Source organism: Mobula hypostoma, chromosome 2, assembly GCF_963921235.1.
Source record: "Mobula hypostoma chromosome 2, sMobHyp1.1, whole genome shotgun sequence".
Classification (NCBI taxonomy): domain Eukaryota; kingdom Metazoa; phylum Chordata; class Chondrichthyes; order Myliobatiformes; family Myliobatidae; genus Mobula; species Mobula hypostoma.
The window spans coordinates 207,834,727-207,859,006 of record NC_086098.1 but is presented as its reverse complement, the minus strand read 5'-3'; the positions used below and the strand labels follow the sequence as shown (position 1 = coordinate 207,859,006).

General features: G+C 40.0%; 1 protein-coding gene across 3 annotated transcripts in view; it reads left to right on the top strand.

Moving 5' to 3' along the window:
- The window catches only part of LOC134336680 (cadherin-like protein 26), a 55,524-nt gene that overhangs the window by 4,397 nt on the left and 26,847 nt on the right, over window positions 1-24,280 (top strand). For all 3 annotated transcript variants that reach the window (XM_063031048.1, XM_063031040.1, XM_063031056.1), the window contains exons 3-8: window positions 3,889-4,047; window positions 6,801-6,948; window positions 12,064-12,230; window positions 12,363-12,491; window positions 19,631-19,816; window positions 21,243-21,502. In XM_063031048.1, the coding sequence (XP_062887118.1) occupies window positions 3,889-4,047; window positions 6,801-6,948; window positions 12,064-12,230; window positions 12,363-12,491; window positions 19,631-19,816; window positions 21,243-21,502 (1,049 nt within the window). The remainder of the gene's footprint in view (window positions 1-3,888; window positions 4,048-6,800; window positions 6,949-12,063; window positions 12,231-12,362; window positions 12,492-19,630; window positions 19,817-21,242; window positions 21,503-24,280) is intronic.

Genomic DNA, 24,280 nt, shown 5'->3' with positions numbered 1-24,280 from the left:
AAGACGCTGAAGCACAAACCAACGATACAAGTTATGCAAGACAGGCACAGGTATTGACAATAATTGGGGCAGTCACAGTATAGAGAGTGGGTTACAGAACTGATGAAGATGATAGCAAGCTCATATCCAATCCCCCTTCTCACTAGGGCAGAAGTCGGCTATCTATCCCTTCCAGGCTGCTCTGTCATTTATCAATATCATAGCTGATCTTTTATCTGAGCATCCTTTTTCCAGCACCATTCCTATACCTGTTGATTCTTTTAACATCCAGAAATTTACTTACTTTTGTTATGAATACATATAATGGCTGGGATTCTTCAGCTCCCTGAACCTGAGAATTCCAAAGGCAGACAATACCCTGACTGAAGACATTTCTCCTAACCTCATCCCTAATGGCCTCATATTTATTCCGAAACTCTGCCCACCAATCTTAGATACCTTGAACAGGGGAATCATCCTCTTTGTATCTTGCCAGTCAAGTTCTTAAAAAATTTTCTACACTTCAATGACATTTCATTTTAGTCTGCAGTCAACAGGATGAGTTGCAACGTAAAAGGTGGACAAAATCAAATGAGGTAAATACAGGACTGAACGTGTTATATTTGAATGCACACAGTATATGTAATAAGGCAGATAAACTTGTAGCACAGTTGCAGATTGGCAGATATGATGTTGTAGGCATCATTGAACCATGGCTGAAAGAAGATTATAGCTGGGAGCTTAACATCCAAGGATACATATTGTATCAAAAGGACAGGCAGGAAGGCAGAATGAGTTGCATTGCTCTGAGGCGACATACAGTCAGAAGGTGACGATCTTTGTGCATAGAGCTAAGGAACTGCAAGGTAAAATGGCCCTGATGGGAATTGTATACAGACACCCAAACAGTAGTATGGGTGTAGTCTACAAATTACAACGGGAGGCAGAAAATGCATGCCAAAAGAGCAATGTTACAATAGTCATGGGGCATTTCAATATGCAGGTAGATTGGGAAAATAATGTTGGTACTGGATTCCAGGAGGGGGAATTTCTAAAATGCCTACGAATTGGCTTTTTAGAGCAGCTCATGGTTGAGCCCAATAAGGGATCGACTATTCTGGATTAGTTGTGCAATGAACCAGAATTGATCAGAGACCTTGGGGCCATTAGGGCCAAGTAATCATAATATAATCAAATTCACCCTGAAATTGAGAAGGAAAGCCAAAGTCAGATGTATCAGTGTTACAGTGGAGTAAAGGGATTCACAGAGGCATGACTGAAGAGTTGGCCAGAATTGATGGAAAAGACACTAGCAGGGATGATGGTAGAGCAGAAATGGCTGGAATTTCTGGTAGCAATTCAGAAGGTACAGGATATATCCATCCCAAAGAGGAAGAAATATTCTAAAGGAACAATGATACAATTGCAGTTAACAAGGGAAGTCATAGCCAACAGAAAAGCCAAAGAGAGTGCATATAATAGAGCAAGAATGAGTGGGAAGTTAGAGAATTGGGAAGCTTTTAAAAACCAACAAAAGGCAACTAAAAAAGTCATTAAGAAGATAAAGATGGAATATGAAAGTAAACTAGCCAATAATGTTAAGGAGGATACCAAAAGTTTCTTCAGATACATTAAATATAAAAGAGAGGCGAGAGTGGAATTTGAACTGCCAAAATGATCCTGGAAGGCAGTAAAGGGAAACAAGGAAATAGCGGACAAACTGCGTAAGTATTTTGTATTAGTCTTCACAGTGGATGACACTAGTGAAGTTCCAGGTGTCAGGGGTCATGAAGTGTGTCCAGTTATGATAACTGGAGAGAAGGTTCTTGGGAAACTGAAAGGTCTGAAGGTCAATAAGTCACCTGGACTAGATGGTGTACACCCCAGAGTTCTGAAAAAGGTGGCTGCAGAGAGTGTGGAGGCATTAGTAATGATCTTTCAAGAATCACTAGATTCTGCAATGGTTCCGGAAGACTGGAAAATTGCAAATGTCACACCACTCTTCAAGAAGGGAAAGAGGCAGAAGCAAGGAAACTCTAGGCCAGTTAGTCTGAGTTCAATGGTTGGGAAGATGTTGGAGTCAATTATTAAGAATGATGTCTCTGGGAACTTAGAGGCACATAATAAAATAGGCCATAGTCAACATGGGTTCCTCAAGGGAAAATCTAGCCTGACAAATCTGTTGGAATTCTTTGAAGAAACAACAAACAGCATAGACAAAAGAAAATTGGTTGTTGTTGTGTCTTGGATTTTGACAAGGTGCCACAAATGAGGCTACGAGCCCACGCTATTATAGGAAAGATTCTATCATGGATAAAGCAGTGGTTAATTGGCAGGAGGCAAAGAGTGTGAATAAAGGGAGCTTTTTTTGGACTGGCTGTCGGTGTAGATGATTCAATCACACTTTCATAACTTCCAAACTTATCCATGAACTTCCAGTTATGTAGGTTTCAATTGCTTAATGGAAAGCCTTTGAAGAAGAAACCCTTTCATTCAATCTGATAACGGCGATCACCAAATCAGCTCCTGGCACTCCTATAATTACTAGTACAGCACGTCACCAGGAAGTAATGCCCTCCAATCATGGTACAAGGGAAGATGACCCTTTGTGTCAGTTTCCTAAAGGTCATTGGCGGTTCTTCTCCAGTGGACTCAATTTAGGCTTCTGCTACCTGTATCAATGATGAGCATTGAGCATTTTAATCGGATTGGTAAGTTGGGGGGGGGGGAAGTATGCGAAAATATTGGAGTGATTATTCACTATCAAATTTATAGTCAAATTGGGTCTGCAATCCAATTTCTAGACCTACTCATTGTGCCATCCCTAGCGTCATGAGTACTGTAACTGTGACAGGGATTGCAAATACCTCAACTTGATCCAAAATAAATCCACCTTGCTGATGCACACAGTCCACCATTCAACTACATGCTGTTCCATATCTAACCAATGTCACTATGTTTTGCTTTTTATGGAGTTCCTGCTATGGTCCCTGCTGTCAAGATAGACGTTGGATTTTTACAGTAAGAATATATCTTCACAGACTCTTTCCTCAAACTTATTTTCCTTTCTCCTTCTCTAGATTTCTTCTTTTTAATACTCTTTTGTTCAATGGATCACATGTTTTGTTTCATATTTATTTTGAACACACATTCCTTCTCTTCATACACTCACATTTTTCCCTTTCCCATTTAACCTGCTCTTGCTTGTGTTGATCTTTATGTTTGCCCAAGTCTTATGTTCAGAGGTACTTGTATCTCTCCTTGTTTCTCCAAGGTTGGAATCTGAAATTAAACAGAGAGAAAGTGGAAGCAGAGGGATAGTTAAAGAAACAAGGAACAAGGCTCAGGGGGTTTTCATTATTTTGAAATCTTGGTGCACTTCAGTCAGGCTGTGCTTTCTATGAGATAATACAAGATATTATATATCTTTTTCAAGCCAATACATGATTAAGTCCAGTTAAAATCTGATATAGTGGATATTCTTTGAAACACTTTTGTAATAAAATGGGAAAGTGTTCATTCAATCCTAAGAAATAAAGGATAGCAGAGCACTCCACAGTAAGTAAAACTTGTCTCTCAGTTCTTGCAAAAGCCAAACACAAGTGTACAGCATTGACATGCCCATCTGCTGTAGATTGTGAAAACTTGTCATAGATTCCAGATCAACTAAGAACCTGCAATCCATTTCAAACAGACTGGCGTAACTTTACTTATTTAATAAAGATTAATAGCTCAGACATAAAATTTAACTCTTAGAGAAAATTCAAAGCCAAAGTCTTTAATGGCACATCATGTTTGCAAGTTAAAAGCTAAGTAATTGTATATTTTAAAGAAATGCTTTTGATAAGTCACTTTGTTTCATTCTCTTGGACAATCATTTCCGGAAGTAACAGCTTTCTTCTCTTACAGCTTTCCAATGACAGGTCAAAAAACCATACACTGCTATATATAATTTCCGGTGAGGGTGTTGATGAGGATCCTGAGAGAAACTTGTTCTCGATTGACAGAGAGACTGGAGAAATATTTGTTCATCACAAAGTTGATCGTGAGGAAACACAATCATTGATGGTACACATTTTCTTCCTATTATTCACTTCAACAGATGTTTTGCTGTATGATTCAATGCATATGAACCGGGTCCTATGATTTGTGCAACATTCATACATAAGATAGTGCTGGGTTTCTTAGGGATTGGTAGCCAATGTTCCGTTGGCAGAGCTGGAATGTCATAGGCAGGGATAAGGGACAATAAAATGTCCCACTGAGCAAAATTATCACAATCAGCTAAAAACTTCAGCCTTTGATAAACATTGTCACTCTTGTTCAGAGGTTGTTTCTCTTTGTCACAAAGACCCTGTGGCAGTAACATCAATCAATCCTGAAAGACTGAAAGCATTGTGGTTGCTTTCATTAATATTATTACTTACCAGGATCAACTGCATGGTTTTATGTCTTGCAGTTGCTCTGTATTTGCACAGTCATGAAAAATCAATGTTTTCAGCTTTTGTATAGCACTTTCCTGAGAATGATGCTGCCCTTTATTTGCTTTTATTGTGCATATTAACCTCAATATTGTGTCCAAGAATGTTCATCATTATCTTATCCTCCTAATTACATTACAAAGATTCGTGATTTTGATACAATCAATAATATCGGGAGACACACATTCATTTCAGCCTCTGTTCATAAATATAAAATCACCATTTCTATTCATAAAAACTATCACCTGCACTTCCTGTCTTGTGATCCTGTATATTTGAGGCTCTATATCAAACCATGAAGCTACCGGACAGAATGCTTTCCAGTGTACATCTTGTATCAATCTGTTGGGCCTACAGTGGAACCTCTGTGATGTTGATGCCCATTGCTAACCCCTCAGTGAGGACTGGTTATGTTTTCCTGACCTCCCCTTCCTGAAGCCCACTATCAATTCCTTGGTTTTGCTGACACCGAGTCAGAGGTTGTTGTTACAATAGCATTCAACCAGCTGATCTATACCTCACTCTTTACGCTTCCTCATTAGCATCTAAGATTATACCAACAGTAGTGGTGTCACCCATGAATCTGTAGATGGCATTTCAGCTGAGCATTCCCATCCAGTTCAAAGTTTTGGTATGTTCTGGTGAGACTTGTCAGAAACAGGTGTTCAGATGTCAGGTCTCTGATCTTTCATGTTGCAGGGCACAGATACAGATGTGGAAAATGCACTGAATAAATGAACCTATGTTTGTTCGTTATGTGCTGTGTTGTATGATGAGGGCGATCATGGTCTTTCCATGTCCATGACTGTTCTTGGCAAATTTTTCTACAGAAGTGGTTTGCCAATGCCCTTTTCTGGGTAGTGTCATTACAAGATGGGTGACCCCATTTTATCAATACTCTTCAGAGATTATCTGCCTGGGAACAGTGGTCACATACCCAGGACTCGTGAAATGCACCAGCTGCTCATACGAGCATCCACAACCTGCTCCCATGGTTTCATGTGACCCTGATCATGGGCCTAAGCAGGTGCTGCACCTTGCAGGCAAGTAGAAGGAAGGAGTGCCTTACACCTCCTTCGGTAGCTATATATCCCCAACACCCAGTCTGAACCTATCAGCATATGAATTAGGAGTTGTGTAATCCCTTGAACTAACCTTGACATTCTATCAGATCATGGGTCATCTGACTTTAACCTCTAATGTAGTTTAGAGTCATGGAGAGATATAGCACAAAACAGGCCCTTCAGCCCTTCAAATCCATTGCAACCATCAACCACCCATCTAACACTAATTAGATATTAATCCCATTTTTTATTCTCCCATACAACTTCCATATAAAGAGAACCAATAGTAGGATTGAACTTGGATCTCTATGCCATGCGGTAGTGACTGTACCAGCTGTGTGACTGCACCATTCTTTCCTCTGTTTCACCCCTAATAACCTCTCATTCCCTTGCAAATCTAATTATCTCTGCTTGAAGTTATTCAAAGCCTCTGATTCCACCATCCCTTTGAGGGAGAGAGTTCCAAAATTTCATAAGCCTCTGAGAGAAGAAACTTTCTCTTCGTGTCTGATTTGAACATATAATCAGTTATTTTTCACTTATGTCTTTCAGAACTAGATTCTTCCACTGGACTAGGGGAGACATCGTTTTGATGGCCATATAGTTGGGATTTTTATGTTTCAATACATTTATTTTTTAGGCTCCTAAACTCACCCAACTTGTCCAATCTTCTGTCATCAGGCAGCCTGAAAAAAAAACTTTCATTAATTTTCTGATCTTTTTTCCTTCAATTTTAATAGTGGTCACCATTCAGCACCACATTGGATTATTGCTGTTAGAGAATGATGCATGAAAGATCTTTCTAATAGCGTGATATTATGGAAGTTTATAAAATTATGAGCAGCACAGGTGATCAGAATCACTTTACCGAAGTAGGGGAGTCTTAAGCTAGAAGGAAATGGTTAAGGTGAGATGGGAAAATTTTAAAGGGGGTCTGATATTATCTTTTTTTTCTATTTGGATGAGCTGCCAGATGAGGTGGTAGAATCAGATATGATAAGGCACTTGGACAGGAATGAGAAATAAGTAGAGAGTAATGGGCCTAATTTGGGAAAATGGGATTATCATAGATGGACATCATAATTGGCATAAGCAATGTGAGTTTTAAGGGCTCATTTCTCTGCTGTATGGTTCCATGATTTTATCATAACCTAAATAAATAACACAGTTTTTAGTGCTTACTGAATATACTTATTTTGAGAAAATAACTACATTGAATTTGCTAATGTATAATTAATTTTGTATTTTATCTAATACTTCCTTTTTGACTTTTTAGTTTAAAGTTGATGCTATGGACAGAGCTACTTTGAAGATAGTTGATGACCACATGTTATATAAAATTCAAGTGATTGATATTAATGACAATAGCCCTAAATTCAAACAAGATGTATATAAAGTTGACATATTGGAAAGTACATATCCAGGTAGGAGTCTCTATCAAAACAGATCTATGCTTTTATATTTCTTTTCATTTAATCAGCACCTGTATATTATTGTTCAGAAAGAAAGAAAGAAATAATGCCTAATTAATATAGTTACTTTTGCAGAAAATGAAGCAATCTTTGCCTGTTTGAGAATAAGACAAAGACAACACTGCAGGAAGAGCTGATAGGTTGCACGTAGCATACTTCACATGAAAATGCCAAATAACCATTTCTATCTAGAGTGTTAAGTGACCTATCCTTAACATTCAAGGACATTTCAGCTGCCAAGCCACTCATCTTCAATAGCTTAGGGTTCATTACTGCTCATAAATCAAGTGGACCAGCCTCATAATTTCTGTAGATACAAGGACGAATCAGAAACTAGGAGTCTTCTTGAGAGTGACACACCACCTGACAGTCCAAAAGATTTCTACTAACTACAAGGCATAAATCAGGATGGTGATAGAATAATTTCTACTTGCTTGCATAAGCAGGGTTCTAACAACATCGAGTAACTTAATACCAAGTTGCTTCTTTGGCATCCCAGCCACAGCCTTAATCATTCAGTTCCTTCAACACCAGTACACAGAAGCTGTAGTGTATAGCTTTTACAAAATACATTTTTCTTGGCGATTCTGACAATATTTCCCAAATCTACAATCTGTACCAACAAAGTTGCATGGAAATATCCGCATCAAAGGGTTCCTCTCCAAGCCACATTGTTCATTGATTATCACTGATTCTAAATCCTGAAACTCCCTACCCAACAACATTGTGGGAATACTTTCACCAGAAGGACTGTACTGGTTCAATAGAAAACCAAGCACTTTGGCAGGATAGTCGCTATCATAATCTTGGAACATGCAATAGTCAAACTACTGTGCAAACTACAATGCAATAATAAAAAAACAAATTTTTGAAGGGACAGTATTTGATAGAGGATAAAATGTGGATGGAATTCCTTGATATTGCTGGAGGATCTTTAAATTTATTGAGAAGATCAATATGTGACATTTCACTTACAAGACAACTCTTCTGACATGCCACCTTAGTGCCATACAGAGTGACAAATCCAGAGATAAAAGATCTATCACTGTAGAAAGGCTGATGCCAGGGTTGATATTTTGACAGGTCATGTACATTTATTGAATATAGACCCTTGATATGTAAATCAAAGAACAATAATTACTCGCAAGAATCAAAGATAAAAGTCGAAGTAAAATTTATAATCAAATTACATATGTTACCATATACTACCTTGAGATTTACTTTCTTACAGATATTTGCAGAAAAATAGATATGACAAAATTTATGAAAATCTATAGATAAACAAAGACTGACAAATGACCAATGTACAAAAGAAGACAAACTGTGCAAACAAACGATTAAAAAAACGTACTGAGAACATGATTTGTAAGGAGTCTTTGAAAGTGAGTCTGTAAGGTGTAGGATCAGCTCAGAGTTGTGACGAATGTAGAGCAGAACGGGCACAAAGCTGGAGGAACTCAGCAGGCCAGGCAATATCTATGGAAAAGAATAAACAGTTGACGTTTCATACTGAGACCCTTTTTCAGTACTCACGGTGAATGTAGTTATCCACACCGGTTGTAGGGTAATAATTGTTCCTGAGCCTGGTGGTATGGGACCTAAGCCTTCTGTACCTCTGGTGCAATGGTAGCAGCGAGAAGAGAGCATGGGCTGGATGGTGGGATTCCTTGATGATGGGTGCTGCTTTCTTGAGGCAGTGTTCCATGTAAATGTGCTTAATGGCAGGGAGAGCCGTTGCCTGTGAGGGACTGGGCTATATCTACCACTTTCTGTAGACTTTTCTGTTCCTGGACATTGGCGTTTCCATAGCAGGCTGTGATGTAACCAGTTAGGACAGGCTCCTTAAATGAAATGAAGATGTGGAACCTTTAAATGCTTAACCAAAGATGCAGACCAGGCATTAATTTAATATCTCATCCATGTTGACAGGCCTTTATAGAAGGGTTTCTGTTTCAATTATGGAATGGAAATGTCATGCTTTTGAATGCAAAATAAAACTTCATCATAATCAAATTAATGTGCAAATTGTAGTTGTATGCATTTCGTGGGTGGCGAACACAGATTCAGATTTAGATTTACTTATCACTTGTAGGAGGGGTGATTGATAAGTTCGTGGCCTAAGGTAGACGGAGTCAATTTTAGAAAACCTAGCACATTTATTTTGCAACATAGTCCCCTCCTACATTTACACACTTAGTCCAGCGGTTGTGGAGCACACGGATCCCTCCTTTGTAGAAGTCGGCGTCTTGGACCTCCAGAAAATGGTCCACAGCAGAGGTGATTGATAAGTTCGTGGCCTAAGGTAGAAGGAGATGAGTTATACAGCTCTCTTTACATACACGTGTAGTTCAATTCTTTGAGTGATTATACAGAAAGTTTGAAGTTAATAACCCATCTCCTTCTACCTTAGGCCACGAACCTATCAATTACCCCTGCTGTGGACCACTTTCTGGAGGTCCAAGACGCCAACTTCTACAAAGGAGGGATCCATGTGCTCCACAACCGCTGGACTAAGTGTGTAAGTGTAGGAGGGGACTACGTTGCAAAATAAATGTGCTAGGTTTTCTAAAATTGACTCCTTCTACCTTAGGCCACAAACTTATCAATCACCCCTCCTACATCGAAACATACATTGAAATGCATTATTTGTTTGAACACCCATCACTAACCTATATATTTGCTGGGAACAGCCTGCAAGTCACACATTTCAGTGCCAAAACTGCATGCACACAATGCTCAGCAGAACAACACAGAACACAACAAGTAACAAATCAAGTCCCTTTCCTCCCTCCCATCTATCCACTTAAAGGGACAGTCCTACAACTCAAGAACAGGCCTCCAGGCACCATCCACTGATCTTTGTTCTCCGGACTACCGATTGACCTTCAGGCTCTGATTGACCTCTTGACTAGCTAATACTGGACCTCCCCCCCCACCCCCCACAACTCCAGGCTTCCAAGGACTCCTAGTTGCTGGTCTTTGAGTGATTTATAAAGTGGATTTTATGGCATCTCTTACTTGATTAGAAAGACTTTCCACTTTGTCAAATGCAGAAGATGTACAACCCACTGCACACTAAAATGCATGTTGCTTTGACTGGTTGCATTCTGAATTTTCAACAATTATAAACAAGCTGGTTACCCCTAAATATGGATTATGTATTCTGAAATCAAAAACAAAAATGAACAGTAAACAAAGAATCCACAAAATCTATTCTTGACTTAATTTATTGGAAGGACAACCACTTGGGAAGCAGGAGAATCATGTATTACCTTTTAAGATATATATTTTGATTTTATTTATTGTTTTTATGTGCTATTGAAGAGTCATACCTGGATCTCTTGTGTTTTTCTAGATTGCCAGTTCCGAATACTTTAGATCTAGCCGTCATCAGATTTTGAATCTCATGGTTCTTCTAGGGCTTCTGGTGGGGGAAGACTCATGGGGTCCCACTTACCCATGGGTGTCTTTAAAGTCCATGACAACCATAACACATAGGAGCAGAACTAGGCCATTCAGACCATCGAATCTGCTCCACTGTTCCATCGTGGCTGATTTATTATCCTTCTCATTTATTATCCAGACTTTACCCTGTAACCTTTAATACCTAACTAATCAAGAACTTATCCACCTCCACTTTAAATATACTCAATGGACTCCACAGCCATCTTTACCAATGAATTCCAAAGATTCTCTACTCTCTGGCAAAAGAACTTCCTCCTCATCACTGCTCTAACTGGATGTCCCTCTATTCTGAGACTGCATTCTGGTCCTAGTCTCCCCCATTGTAGGAAATATCCTCCCCACATCTACTACTCTGTTTAGACCTTTCAATATTTGATAGGTTTCGACCTCCCCTTCCCCCGTTCTTCTAAACTATAGCAGGTACAAGATAATCAGAGATGTGTATAAGATAAAGAGAGGCATTGATAGCGTGGATAGTCAGAGGCTTTTCCCCAGGGCTGAAATGGCTGGCATGAAAGGGCATAGTTTTAAGATGCTTGGAAGTAGGTACAGAGGAGACGTCAGGGTTAAGTTTTTTACGCAGAGAGTAGTGAGTGTGTGGAATGGGCTGTCGGCGGCGGTGGTGGAGGCGGAAATGGTAGGGTCTTTTAAGAGACTCCTGGATAGCTACATGGAGCTTAGAAAAATAGAGGGCTATGGGTAAAGCGTAGGTAGTTCTAAGGTAGGGACATGTATGGACAGCTTTGTGGGCCGAAGGGCCTGTATTGTGCTGTATGTTTTCTATGTTTCTATGTACAGGTTCAGAACCATTAAATGTTCCTCATACATTAACCCTTTAATTCCCAGAGTCATTCTTGTGAATCTAACCTCCTGTGGGCCATTTCCAATGCCAGCTAACCTTTTCTTTAATAATGGGCCCAAAACGGCTCACAGTACTCCAAGTGCAGACTGACCCCAGGACTTATAAAACATCACCATTCCATCCTTGCTTTTATATTCTTGCCTTCTTTAATGAATCCTAACATTGCATTTGCCTTCCCTAACGGTGTGTCAATCTGCAAGCTAATTTCTAGGGAATCCTGTGCAAGGACTCCAAAGTCCCTCTGATTTTTTAAAATTTTCTTCCCATTTAGAAAAGTGCATGACCAAACACTTCACTAAACCATATTCCATCTGCCACTTCTTCACTCATTCTCCCTATCTGTCTAAGTCCTTCTGCAGACTTTCTGGTTCTTCTGTACTACTTGCCCCTCCACCTATCTTCATATCATCCGCAAAGCTGCCCACAAAGCCATCAATTCCATCAGCCAAATCATTGGCATATAATGTGAAAAGAACAGTCCCAACACCGACCCCTGTGGAAGATTTCTAGTCATCGGCAGTCAACCATGGTGTATTCATTTAGGTTCTCTGATGAATCCATAAACATGGCACAGTCCACAGTCCCATAGCTCTTCCTCTGTCTCCCATGGCCACCCATTTGTTGCCTTTACTTCTGGTGGCTTGCTCTTTAGTCTCTGCTTACATGCAGGTTGGAGGAGGACAGCTAGATGGCCAGATGTTAAAACAAATTTACTGAGCACTTCATGCTCTGTGTTTCAGGGACAAGTGTCTTCAGAATTAAAGCAGAAGATCCTGATGAAATAAGCAGTGGTAATGGACGAGTTTCATACTCTATTATGTCTCAAGATCCTAAAAAACCTTCGAATATGTTTAGAATTGATGAAAACAATGGAACCATTTTTCTTCAAAAATGTTTAGACTATGAGGTATGTACAGCATCTGGAGATTTAATCCAAACTGCTTTGATTATGTCTAGACAGCCCAGACACTTGTCATTTACTATGACTTAAAGTTTTAAAGTCATTGTTTGTAAGGTCTGATTCTTATTTGTGTTCTAGGCCATCAAATCTTATTCATTAATCATTAAAGCAAGAGACAATGGACAGAAAGTGCTTTCATCTTCTGCGCAAGTGAAGTTCAAAGTGATAGATTCCAATACCCATCCTCCTATTTTCATAGAGAAAAGTGTAAGTATTTTTAAAGAAACTTTAAGGGGAATATTAAGTACAAGGAATGAAGAGGATGGGGGTTGGGTGGACTTCGCTTACTTCAAATCAAAGTACAATCCAGCTCTATAGCTCCTCATCTGTGTTTAATTCCTTTGTATTTGGATACTGCTGAGCTGAGATGTGCACAGTAACTTAAATTTGACTACTTTTGAAAAGGTATGTAATACACATAACAACTGGATGCAAATATGCATACATGCACCTCCTCAATTTGCATAACAGAACACAGAACAGTGCAGTATAGTACAGGCCATTTGGCCCAAAATATGGTGCCAATGCTTTAACCTTCTCCAAGGCCATGCAGTCCTCCATTTTTCCTTCATCCCTGTGCTTATCTAAGAGTTTCTTAATTCATTGCAAAGTGTTTGCCCCTACCACCGCCCCTGGCTGTGTGTTTCACACACCCACCACTCTTTGTGGTTAGAAACCTGCCTCTGATATCCTGCCCCATATAATTTTCTTCAAGCACCTTAAATTTATGCTCCCATGTATTAACCTATCGCCACCACCACCCCCCCCCCGAGAAAAGTCTTTGGTTGTCCATTCAATCTATGACTCTTACCATACAATATACTCCTAACATGTTACCTCTCATCTTCCTTTTCTTCAAAGAGAAAAGCCCTAGTTTGCTCAAGCCATCCTTATAAACTATGCTGTCTAATCCAGGCAGCATCTGAATAATTCCTCTTCCTTCCTAGAGTGAAATGACCAGAAATTAGCACAATACTCTAAGTGTGATCAAAGTGGAGTTTTATAGAGCTGAAACATTATCTCAGAGCTCTTGAACTTAATCCCCTAACTAATAAAGGCCAATACACCTTATACCTTCTTCACCACCCTATCAACTTATGCTGAAATATTGAAGGATCTATGGATGTGAACCCCAAGATCCTTCTTTTCCTCCACACTCTTAAGAATCCTGCCATCAATCTTGTATTCTGCTTTCAACTTCACTATTCCAAGGTGAGTCACTTCACACATTTCCAGATTGAAGTCCATCTGCCACTTCTCAGTCCAGCTGCATTTCTATGTTCTATCAATGTCCCATTCTAATCTGTAACTGGGAGTAGATGTTGGAGCCTTTTCCAAGCTAGCTGCAGTGTACACTCACTGAAGATGGAGAAGTGAGTTTCGAAGATGAGCAGGTATATAAGTGATTAACATCCTACTGGAGATGTGAATGAGAACACAGAACAGAGAAAACATATGAGAAGATGTCCTCAGGGAGAGTGCAAGAGAACATTGAACAAGCACTTTCTACTTTTCTATTGAGAAACTCTTGACAATTTAGAATATCTTCATATGCTTTTCCACTCCAAAATTCCTTGCTGATGCCTTTGTCACAGATGCTTATCTGGCACCATAATATTCTCCTGTCACCATCATGAATTTCTGTACACAGGTGTTCCTTGCAAAATCGTCTAACATTGTCATATATTACAATTTGTATGAATGCAAAAACTGACAGAACTCCATGCCAATGCAAAATTATTTTAAATTAGTACATAATTTGTTTTAAATTGATTTCAAAAGTCTTTAATATCATTTGAAATATTGTTTTACTAGTACTTCTCTATTTACAACTTCCTGTCTAATTATTTGGACTAACATTGTATTGTTTGTAGAGGATAGAATTGCAATTTTCCCTATTTATTGAGTAGAACATTATCAATAATTCAAATGAACTATAGATGCAGGTGCAAGCAGCAGTTTTAAGAAGTATATCCACTCAGTGGCCTCTATAGTGGTTAGGAGGGGGAAGGGGAAAAGTCAGGTGATGGGGAGTACCCCGGTGGCTGTGCCCCTTAACAACAGGTACTCCTGTTTGAGTACTGTTGGGGGGGACAGCTTACCCGGGGGAAGCGACAGTAGCCGTGCCTCCGGCACAGAGTCTGGCCCTGTAGCTCAGAAGGGTAGGGCAAGGAAGAGGAGGGCAGTTGTGATAGGGGACTCGATAGTAAGGGGGTCAGACAGTCCAGAGACCCGGATGGTAGTTTGCCTCCCTGGTGCCAGTGTCCGGGATATTTCTGATCGTGTCCAAGATATCCTGAAGTGGGAGGGTGAGGAACCAGAGGTCGTGGTACATATAGGTACCAATGACATAGGTAGGAAAAGGGATGAGGTCCTGAAAGGAGAATATAGGGAGCTAGGAAGGGAGTTGAGAAAAAGGACCGCAAAGGTAGTAATCTCGGGATTACTGCCTGTGCCACGCGACAGTGAGAGTAGGAATGCGATGAGGTGGAGGATAAATGCGTGGCTGAGGGATTGGAGCAGGGGGCAGGGATTCAAGTTTTTGGATCATTGGGACCTCTTTTGGCGCAGGCGTGACCTGTACAAAAAGGACGGGTTACACTTGAATCCTAGAGGGACCAATATCCTGGCAGGTAGATTAGCGGGGGCTACTGAGGTGACTTTAAACTAGAATGGTTGGGGGGTGGGAATCAAATTAAAGAGGCTAGGCGTGAGGAGGTTAGTTCACAACAGAGGGATGGGAACCAGTGCAGAGAGACAGAGGGGTGTAAAGTGAGCGAAGAAGCATAAAGTACAAAGGAGAAAAGTAAAAGTGGCAGGCCGACAAATCCAGGGCAAGCATTAAAAAGGGCCACTTTTCAACATGATTGTACAAGGGCTAAGAGAGTTGTAAAAGAGCGCCTGAAGGCTTTATGTGTCAATGCAAGGAGCATTCGTAATAAGGTGGATGAATTGAAAGTGCAGATTGTTATTAATGATTATGATATAGTTGGGATCACAGAGACATGGCTCCAGGGTGACCAGGGATGGGAGCTCAACGTTCAGGGATATTCAATATTCAGGAGGGATAGACGTGAAGGAAGGGGAGGTGGGGTGGCGTTGCTGGTTAAAAAAGAGATTAACGCAATAGAAAGGAAGGACATAAGCCGGGAAGTTGTGGAATCGATATGGGTAGAGCTGCGTAACACTAAGGGGCAGAAGACGCTGGTGGGAGTTGTGTACAGGCCACCTAACAGTAGTAGTGAGGTCGGAGATGGTATTAAACAGGAAATTAGAAATGTGTGCAATAAAGGAACAGCAGTTATAATGGGTGACTTCAATCTACATGTAGACTGGGTGAACCAAATTGGTAAAGGTGCTGAGGAAGAGGATTTCTTGGAATGTATGCGGGATGGTTTTTTGAAGCAACATGTCGAGGAACCAACTAGAGAGCAGGCTATTCTGGACTGGGTTTTGAGCAATGAGGAAGGGTTAATTAGCGATCTTGTCGTGAGAGGCCCCTTGGGTAAGAGTGACCATAATATGGTGGAATTCTTCATTAACATGGAGAGTGACATAGTTAATTCAGAAACAAAGGTTCTGAACTTAAAGAGGGGTAACTTTGAAGGTATGAGACGTGAATTAGCTAAGATAGACTGGCAAATGACACTTAAAGGATTAACGGTGGATATGCAATGGCAAGCATTTAAAGGTTGCATGGATGAACTACAACAATTGTTCATCCCAGTTTGGCAAAAGAATAAATCGAGGAAGGTAGTGCACCCGTGGCTGACAAGAGAAATTAGGGATAGTATCAATTCCAAAGAAGTAGCATACAAATTAGCCAGAGAAAGTGGCTCACCTGAGGACTGGGAGAAATTCAGAGTTCAGCAGAGGAGGACAAAGGGCTTAATTAGGAAGGGGAAAAAAGATTATGAGAGAAAACTGGCAGAGAACATAAAAACGGACTGTAAAAGCTTTTATAGATATGTAAAAAGGAAAAGACTGGTAAAGACAAATGTAGGTCCCCTGCAGACAGAAACAGGTGAATTGATTATGGGGAGCACGGACATGGCAGACAAATTGAATAATTACTTTGGTTCTGTCTTCACTAAGGAGGACATAAATAATCTTCCAGAAATAGTAAGGGACAGAGGGTCCAGTGAGATGGAGGAACTGAGTGAAATACATGTTAGTAGGGAAGTGGTGTTAGGTAAATTGAAGGGATTGAAGGCAGATAAATCCCCAGGGCCAGATGGTCTGCATCCTAGAGTGCTTAAGGAAGTAGCCCAAGAAATAGTGGATGCATTAGTGATAATTTTTCAAAACTCGTTAGATTCTGGACTAGTTCCTGAGGATTGGAGGGTGGCTAATGTAACCCCACTTTTTAAAAAAGGAGGGAGAGAGAAACCGGGGAATTATAGGCCGGTTAGCCTAACGTCGGTGGTGGGGAAACTGCTGGAGTCAGTTATCAAGGATGTGATCACAGCACATTTGGAAAGCGGTGAAATGATCGGACAAAGTCAGCATGGATTTGTGAAAGGAAAGTCATGTCTGACGAATCTCATAGAATTTTTTGAGGATGTAACTAGTAGAGTGGATAGGGGAGAACCAGTGGATGTGGTATATTTGGATTTTCTTTTTTTTTTAATTTTTTTAAATTTTATTTTTATTTGGATAAGGAGTTCACAATTATCATGTACTTTTTTCACACATATAACCTTTTCCATTTTTTTATATGTATAAAACTACAATTATTTATACATTCTTAAGTACACATTGAGATGATATAAAAGCAAAATAAACATTTAAATAGATAATTATGTACTGTGGTAAATCTAACCTATTAGGCTAAGTAATGAAATTAGTTGTTAAGAAAAATGGTAATAATAGTTTCCATACAACCCTTCTGGACCATTTCCACTGGTCCAAAATGTTGCATACAAGCCTATATACCAACCATTGTAGGTGTTTATATCCCAATTTGTTCGTGCTTGTTCCTGCCCGCAGACATAATTATCCAATCCCTATGTACTTATTTACTTAATTTTTTCTTTTTTTTTATCCCTTTCCCAAATCTTTCCCTTTACTTGTGATAATTCTCTATTTTCCAAAAAAAACAACAAACATTTAGACTAGGGGTTGTTGGAGAAGGTGTGGCTCCAAGGAGGCAAATCATTTTCATTTGGGGCATGTATTGTTCCTTGAACAGAAGGAAGATATAAAGTTGCTGCAGGCCCTCTTAGCGGCAAGTAAGAAATCAATCACTAGAAAATGGCTAAATCCAATACCACCTACATTAGAAGATTGGTACGAAATTATCTTGGAAATATTTAAAATGGAAAAGTTGACCTACTCCCTGAGAACTCAAAAAGAAACATTTTATCAAATCTGGAATAAATGGATTGAATATATAACCCCAATGCGAGCAGACTTTAGATGACTCTCCTAATGATTTATATTGCTCTTCTCATCAACACAGTAATATTGCTAAGGTATATTTGGATTTTCAAAAGGCTTTTGACAAGGTCCCACACAGGAGATTAGTGTGCAAACTTAAAGCACACGGTATTGGGGGTAAGGTATTGGTGTGGGTGGAGAATTGGTTAGCAGACAGGAAGCAAAGAGTGGGAATAAACGGGACCTTTTCAGAACGGCAGGCGGTGACTAGTGGGGTACCGCAAGGCTCAGTGCTGGGACCCCAGTTGTTTACAATATATATTAATGACTTGGATGAGGGAATTAAATGCAGCATCTCCAAGTTTGCGGATGACACGAAGCTGGGTGGCAGTGTTAGCAGTGAGGAGGATGCTAAGAGGATGCAGGGTGACTTGGATAGGTTGGGTGAGTGGGCAAACTCATGGCAGATGCAACTTAATGTGGATAAATGTGAAGTTATCCACTTTGGTGGCAAAAATAGGAAAACAGATTATTATCTGAATGGTGGCCGATTAGGAAAAGGGGAGGTGCAACGAGACCTGGGTGTCATTATACACCAGTCATTGAAAGTGGGCATGCAGGTACAGCAGGCGGTGAAAAAGGCGAACGGTATGCTGGCATTTATAGCGAGAGGATTCGAGTACAGGAGCAGGGAGGTACTACTGCAGTTGTACAAGGCCTTGGTGAGACCACACCTGGAGTATTGTGTGCAGTTTTGGTCCCCTAATCTGAGGAAAGACATCTTTGCCATAGAGGGAGTACAAAGAAGGTTCACCAGATTGATTCCTGGGATGGCAGGTCTTTCATATGAAGAAAGACTGGATGAACTGGGCTTGTACTCATTGGAATTTAGAAGATTGAGGGGGGATCTGATTGAAACGTATAAGATCCTAAAGGGATTGGACAGGCTAGATGCAGGAAGATTGTTCCCGATGTTGGGGAGGTCCAGAACGAGGGGTCACAGTTTGAGGATAGAGGGGAAGCCTTTTAGGACCGAGATTAGGAAAAACTTCTTCACACAGAGAGTGGTGAATCTGTGGAATTCTCTGCCACAGCAAACTGTTGAGGCCAGTTCATTGGCTATGTTTAAGAGGGAGTTAGATATGGCCCTTGTGGCTACAGGGGTCAGGGGGTATGGAGGGAAGGCTGGGTTCTGAGTTGAATGATCAACCATGATCATAATAAATGGCGGTGCAGGCTCGAAGGACCGAATGGCCTACTCCTGCACCTATTTTCTATGTTTCTATGTTTCTATATTAGGTATACTTGTACACCTGCTTATTAATGCAGATATCTAATCACTCAATCATGTGGCAGCAACTCAGTGCAAAAAAGCATACAGACATGGTCAAGTTGTTGTTCAGAGCAAACACAAGAATGGGAAAGAAATGTGATCTAAGTGACTTTGACCATGGACTGAATGTTGGTGTCATATGGGGTGGTCTGAGTATCCCAGAAACTGCTGATCTCCTGGGGTTGTCACACATAACAATCTCTAGAATTTACAGAGAATGTTGTAAAAGACAAAAAAAAAAATCCAGTGAGTGGCAGTTTTGTGGGCAAAAATGTCTTGTTAATTAGAAAGATCAGAGGAGAACGGTTGGTTTAAATTGACAGGAAGGCAACAGTAACTCAAATAACCACCTGTTACAACAGCGATATGCAGAAGAGCATCTCTGAATGCATAAAATGTTGAACCCTGAAGTGGAGGGGCTACAGCATCGTGAGACCACAAACATACACTCAATGACCACAGGAGGTACCTAAGAAAGTGGTCACTGAATGTAAGTTCATTTCTCAAGGAACAAAGGAATTTGAGCACTGGAGAGTCTACATAATTAAAAAACCTATCTGTTTTGGCTTTGGAGTCTAAAGGTTTGGTGTACTTGTTTTTTTTTCTGTGACCTATCTAATTTTCTTTTCACTAGGCTTCAGCAATTATCAATGAGAGTGCCAAAAACGTGGTTATATTACGAGTAGGTGTTACTGATCAAGACACTCCCAATACACCAGCCTGGAGGGCAAAGTTTAAAATAATAGAAGGGAATGAAAATGAAAATTATAAAATGGAAACAGATCCAGAAACAAATGAGGGTCTACTGAGTCTGATAAAGGTATGATATGGTAACTCTGCTTTAATTTTGCTTGAAGGAAAAGTGGGTAAAGAGAAATATGTTATCTTCATTTGTATCGTTTCTAATATAAATATTTATAATTTTCAATTTTATATTGCAGCTGGAATGCAAAATTTTCCTTCATTCTTTAATATTAGTCGTATGCAATTTTTGTTATTATTGAATTAAGTTAATGTTTCTGCCTTTTAGATTTGGTGATCAAGTGATCAATATCAAAACTCTGGGGTGAGATTTCTATATCTATGGATTTAATTTTTAGTTCATGTAACTAAGTCTAAAACTGTATCTATGTACTTGCACTTGCTATCATCTAGTCAGGGAAAGAAAACATCAGAACTTGGATTCCTTTTCTGTTCCAATTATTCTAAGACCATTTGTAATACTTCAATTCTTTATGGCTAATTTGTTCATTCAAAAATGCACAATTAAATTTAGTCTGCTTCCAAAGACTAACAAACAACATTAGCCACAGTGATGAGCTTATTTTGAACATATCTGAATCTGAAATGATGAGTTGGATTTCAAATAAACTTCAGCTGTTAGAAATTAATGTATTAATGCTGAAAAATGTCTATTGACTTTAATAGTTGATGTGCAAATAAATATTATTATATTCCAGGACCCAATTACTAAAGCTTTGTAGATGTTGAATGACAAGACACATTGTTGATCAATCATTAAGAAAGCATTTGGAAAGGCTTCCAGTATTTTTCAACAGTGTCACATGTAGTTACTAAAATGTCATCATCACAACCTCTGGATTAAAATTAATGTTCCCTTCTACTCTTTTAATGTGTTCTGTTGGGTTTCTTTGTTTTGTGACTGCCTGTAAGGAGATGAATCTCAAGGTTGTATATAGTATATGTACATTGATATTAAACGTACTTTGAACTTTAAAATTTGAACATGATTCTTCCTTGCTTCACATTTCTGTCAATTCAGAAGTCACATTTATTTCTACAATCTTGAGGCCTTTAATTATTTTGTGATCACCGAAGTAAAGATTGGAATTCTTTCAGAAATCAGTATTATTCAACTGCAAGTAAGCGTTATCCAAAACAAAAAAAAAGACAACTCAGCATGCCTGAACCTTTATTCAGAGCTTTGACAATACACAAAGAACAGTACATAATTGACTGTTGTTGTAGAATGCAGAATTCCCTCCAGGTTACGACAAGGACTGTAACCTGAACTACTCACAAATCAGAAATGTAGCTGCATAAACCCAGAATAGGAGATGCCCGCAGCCCTAGAGCAGCCTGCAAATCCATTCCACTGGAGTCCCAGATGTTGTTCAAAAATGCAGACTGTACACACATTGGGTGTTCATAAACTGAGTTGGCCACATAAGGAAAAACTCCGTAAGATATTTAATTCAAACTGTTTGTGTTTCTTACTATTGCAGTCTCTGGATTATGAGCTTGGTCCTAAAAGGAATCTTAAAATAACTATGGAGAATGAAGAGCCACTTTTCACATGTCTGGGTACAAAGCCTATGGAACCAGAAGTGTTATCTGCAGTTATTACTGTGAAGGATGTGAATGACCGCCCAGTGTTTGATCCTCCAGTGTTAGTTGTTAATGAGCATGAAGGCGAAAAACCTGGAAGAGTTCTGGGAAAATTCAACGCTTATGATACTGACAAATTTTATAAACATTCCATCAAGTAAGATACTGAAATCTACAGAATAATAATGTGAAACATTGAAACATGCAGTTTTTTTTGCTACAGTATTCCAGATTATTGTTACATTTCTTTGATTATGAAAAGTGAAGTTTTAATTAAGCCTTTGGCATGGTGAGCCAATGCCATAGGATCAGCTGGATAATGTGTAAATATAGTTTTGCTACTACATAATGAGCGAATTTAAGTAATTTAAATATAAAAGCAGCACGTGAAATGAAATACCACATAACCAATGGATTATAAGATAAAGATCTTTTGTTTGTCAACATTTTGTTGAGAATGCTGGCAGAACAATAGAAAATGACATGGCCCAGTATACAAGTCAAGAGGCAGTCAAAAATATCAAATAAATTATCTTACTCACTAACATCACCATACGTGCCAGTATCTAGCTACAGAAAGTTCATAAGTGACCGAATCCATTGAAATTATAAACTCAAGAGATCCTGAAGATACTGGAAATCTTGAGCAGCATGCACAAAATGCTGGAGGAACTCAACAAGTCAGGCTGCATCGATGGATGGTCCTCCATCAGCTGTTTCTCTTTTTAGCTTCTCTCACTTTCCATTGGCACGTGTATGAGACTCACCTATGTGTGCCTTTTTGTCAGCCATGTGGAACAATCCATGTTCCAAGCCTACACTGATAACATTCCTCAAGTCTTTCTGCGCTACGTTGATAAGCGTATTGGTGCTGCTTCCTACAAACATGCTGAGCTTGGCATTTTCATCAAATTTGCATCCAACTTCCACGCTGCTATTTTGGTCAATCTCTGACACTTCTCCCCCTTTTCTCAATCTCTCTGTGACAGGCTATCTAGTGATATCTTTTATAAACCTACCGACTCTCATAGCTATCTTGACTTCCCACCCTGTCACTTATAAAAATGCTACTCATTTTTTTTTCATTTCCTCTGTCTACATCTGTTCTCAGGGTGAGACTTTCCACTCTAGAACATCTGAGATGTCCTCCTTGCTTAAAGAACAAGGTTTTCCTTCTATTACCATAGACGCTGCCCTCCCCTCTATCTACCTCATTTCCTGCACCCATCCTCCTTTTACCATAACAGAGAAAGGGTTCTCCTTGTCCTTACCTATCACACCATAAGCCTCTGTATCCAGTACTTAATTCTCCATTACTTTCACTATCTACAGTGGGATCTAACCACTAATCACATCTTTCTCTCTTCCCCCCCCCCCCCGCCCCACATCCCACTCCCAGGTTCAGCTTTCCATATGAGTCAATATGACTTCCTTGTCCACTCATCCTTCCCCACTCATGTGCCTCCTGGCACTTAACTCTGTAAGTGGCACAGGTGCTACATCTTCCCCTATACCCCCCACCCCGCTACTACCATTCAGGACTCAAATCAGTCCTTCCAGGTGAGATGACAATTCACCTGCAAGACAGTTGGGATCACTTACAGCATCTGGGCTCCTGTTGTAGCCTCCTCTACTTCGGCGAGACTTGATATAAATTGGGGTCTGGTTCATTGAGTGCTGCCTGCAACAAAAGCAGAGATTCCCCGATGGGCACCTATCTAAATTTGATTTCCTATTTCCATTCTGACATGTTGGTCCATTGCCTCTACTGCCAGGATGAGGCCACATTCTGGTTGGAGGAGCAACAACTCCTGTTTTGTCTGGGCAACTTCCAAACTGACGGCATGAACGTCGATTTCTACCCCCACCCCTTCTCTGTTTTTCCATACCCCATAATAGCTCACCTCTTTCCCCTTCTCTTCTCCTCAGATGCTCATCACCTCCCTCTGATGCTCCTCCTTCTTCCCTTTCATCTATGCTTCACTATTGCCTCCTATCAGATTATTGTTTCTTCTGCCCTTCACCTCTTCCACCTATCACCTTCCATCTTCTTGATTTTCCCCCTCCCCATTTTCTTGTTTTGGCTTCTGCCCCCTTCCTTTCCAATCTTGATGAAGGGTCTTGGCCCAAAATGTTGATTGTGTCATTCCCCTCCACAGGTGCGTCCTGAAACCAACATTTTGTGTTGCTGAATGTATTGAAAGGCAAAATACTTTTCAAAATCACACAAATGATAGTTAGTTATTTTCAGAGTGGAATATGATAGTGATCACTTTGGAAATTTAACCAGGCCATGGACTTCCAAATCAATTGTCATTTGCGTACTTTGCCTGGGAAATTATGTCTCATCCTGTCCAGATCTGAAGTTGGAAACTTCCAGAAGTAGTGGTCCCTCCATAGTTAGTTAGGCATCCGTTAGTCTCATGGGACCATGGATTTGTGCCTTGGGAGTTTTCCAGGGTGCAGGCCTGGGCAAGGTTGTATAGAAGACCAGCAGTTGCTCATGCTGGAAGTCTCCCCTCTCCACGCCACCAATGTTGTCCAAGGGAAGGGCATTAGGACCCATACAGCTTGGCAGCGGTGTTGTCGCAGAGCAGTGTGTGGTTAAGTGCCTTGTTCAAGGACACATTCGCTGCCTCAGCCAAGGCTCGAACTAGCGACCTTCAAATCACTACACGAATGCCTTAACCACTTGGCCACGCGCCGTAGTAATGGAAGTTGATCAGATGTGCCTGAAGAGGATCTCTAGGCACTGGGAAAGTTGACTCATGCAAACTTTCTTAATTTAATTAGTTGTCAGTTCTCCTCTGGATCAACATATCCCCCATATAGTGTTTGGATTTCCAATAATGACTGCCTAATCCTGAAGGTTTCTATTCCTCAAATGTTGACATCCATGCTCCCATAAACTATTATAAACTAAGAAGCTATTTCC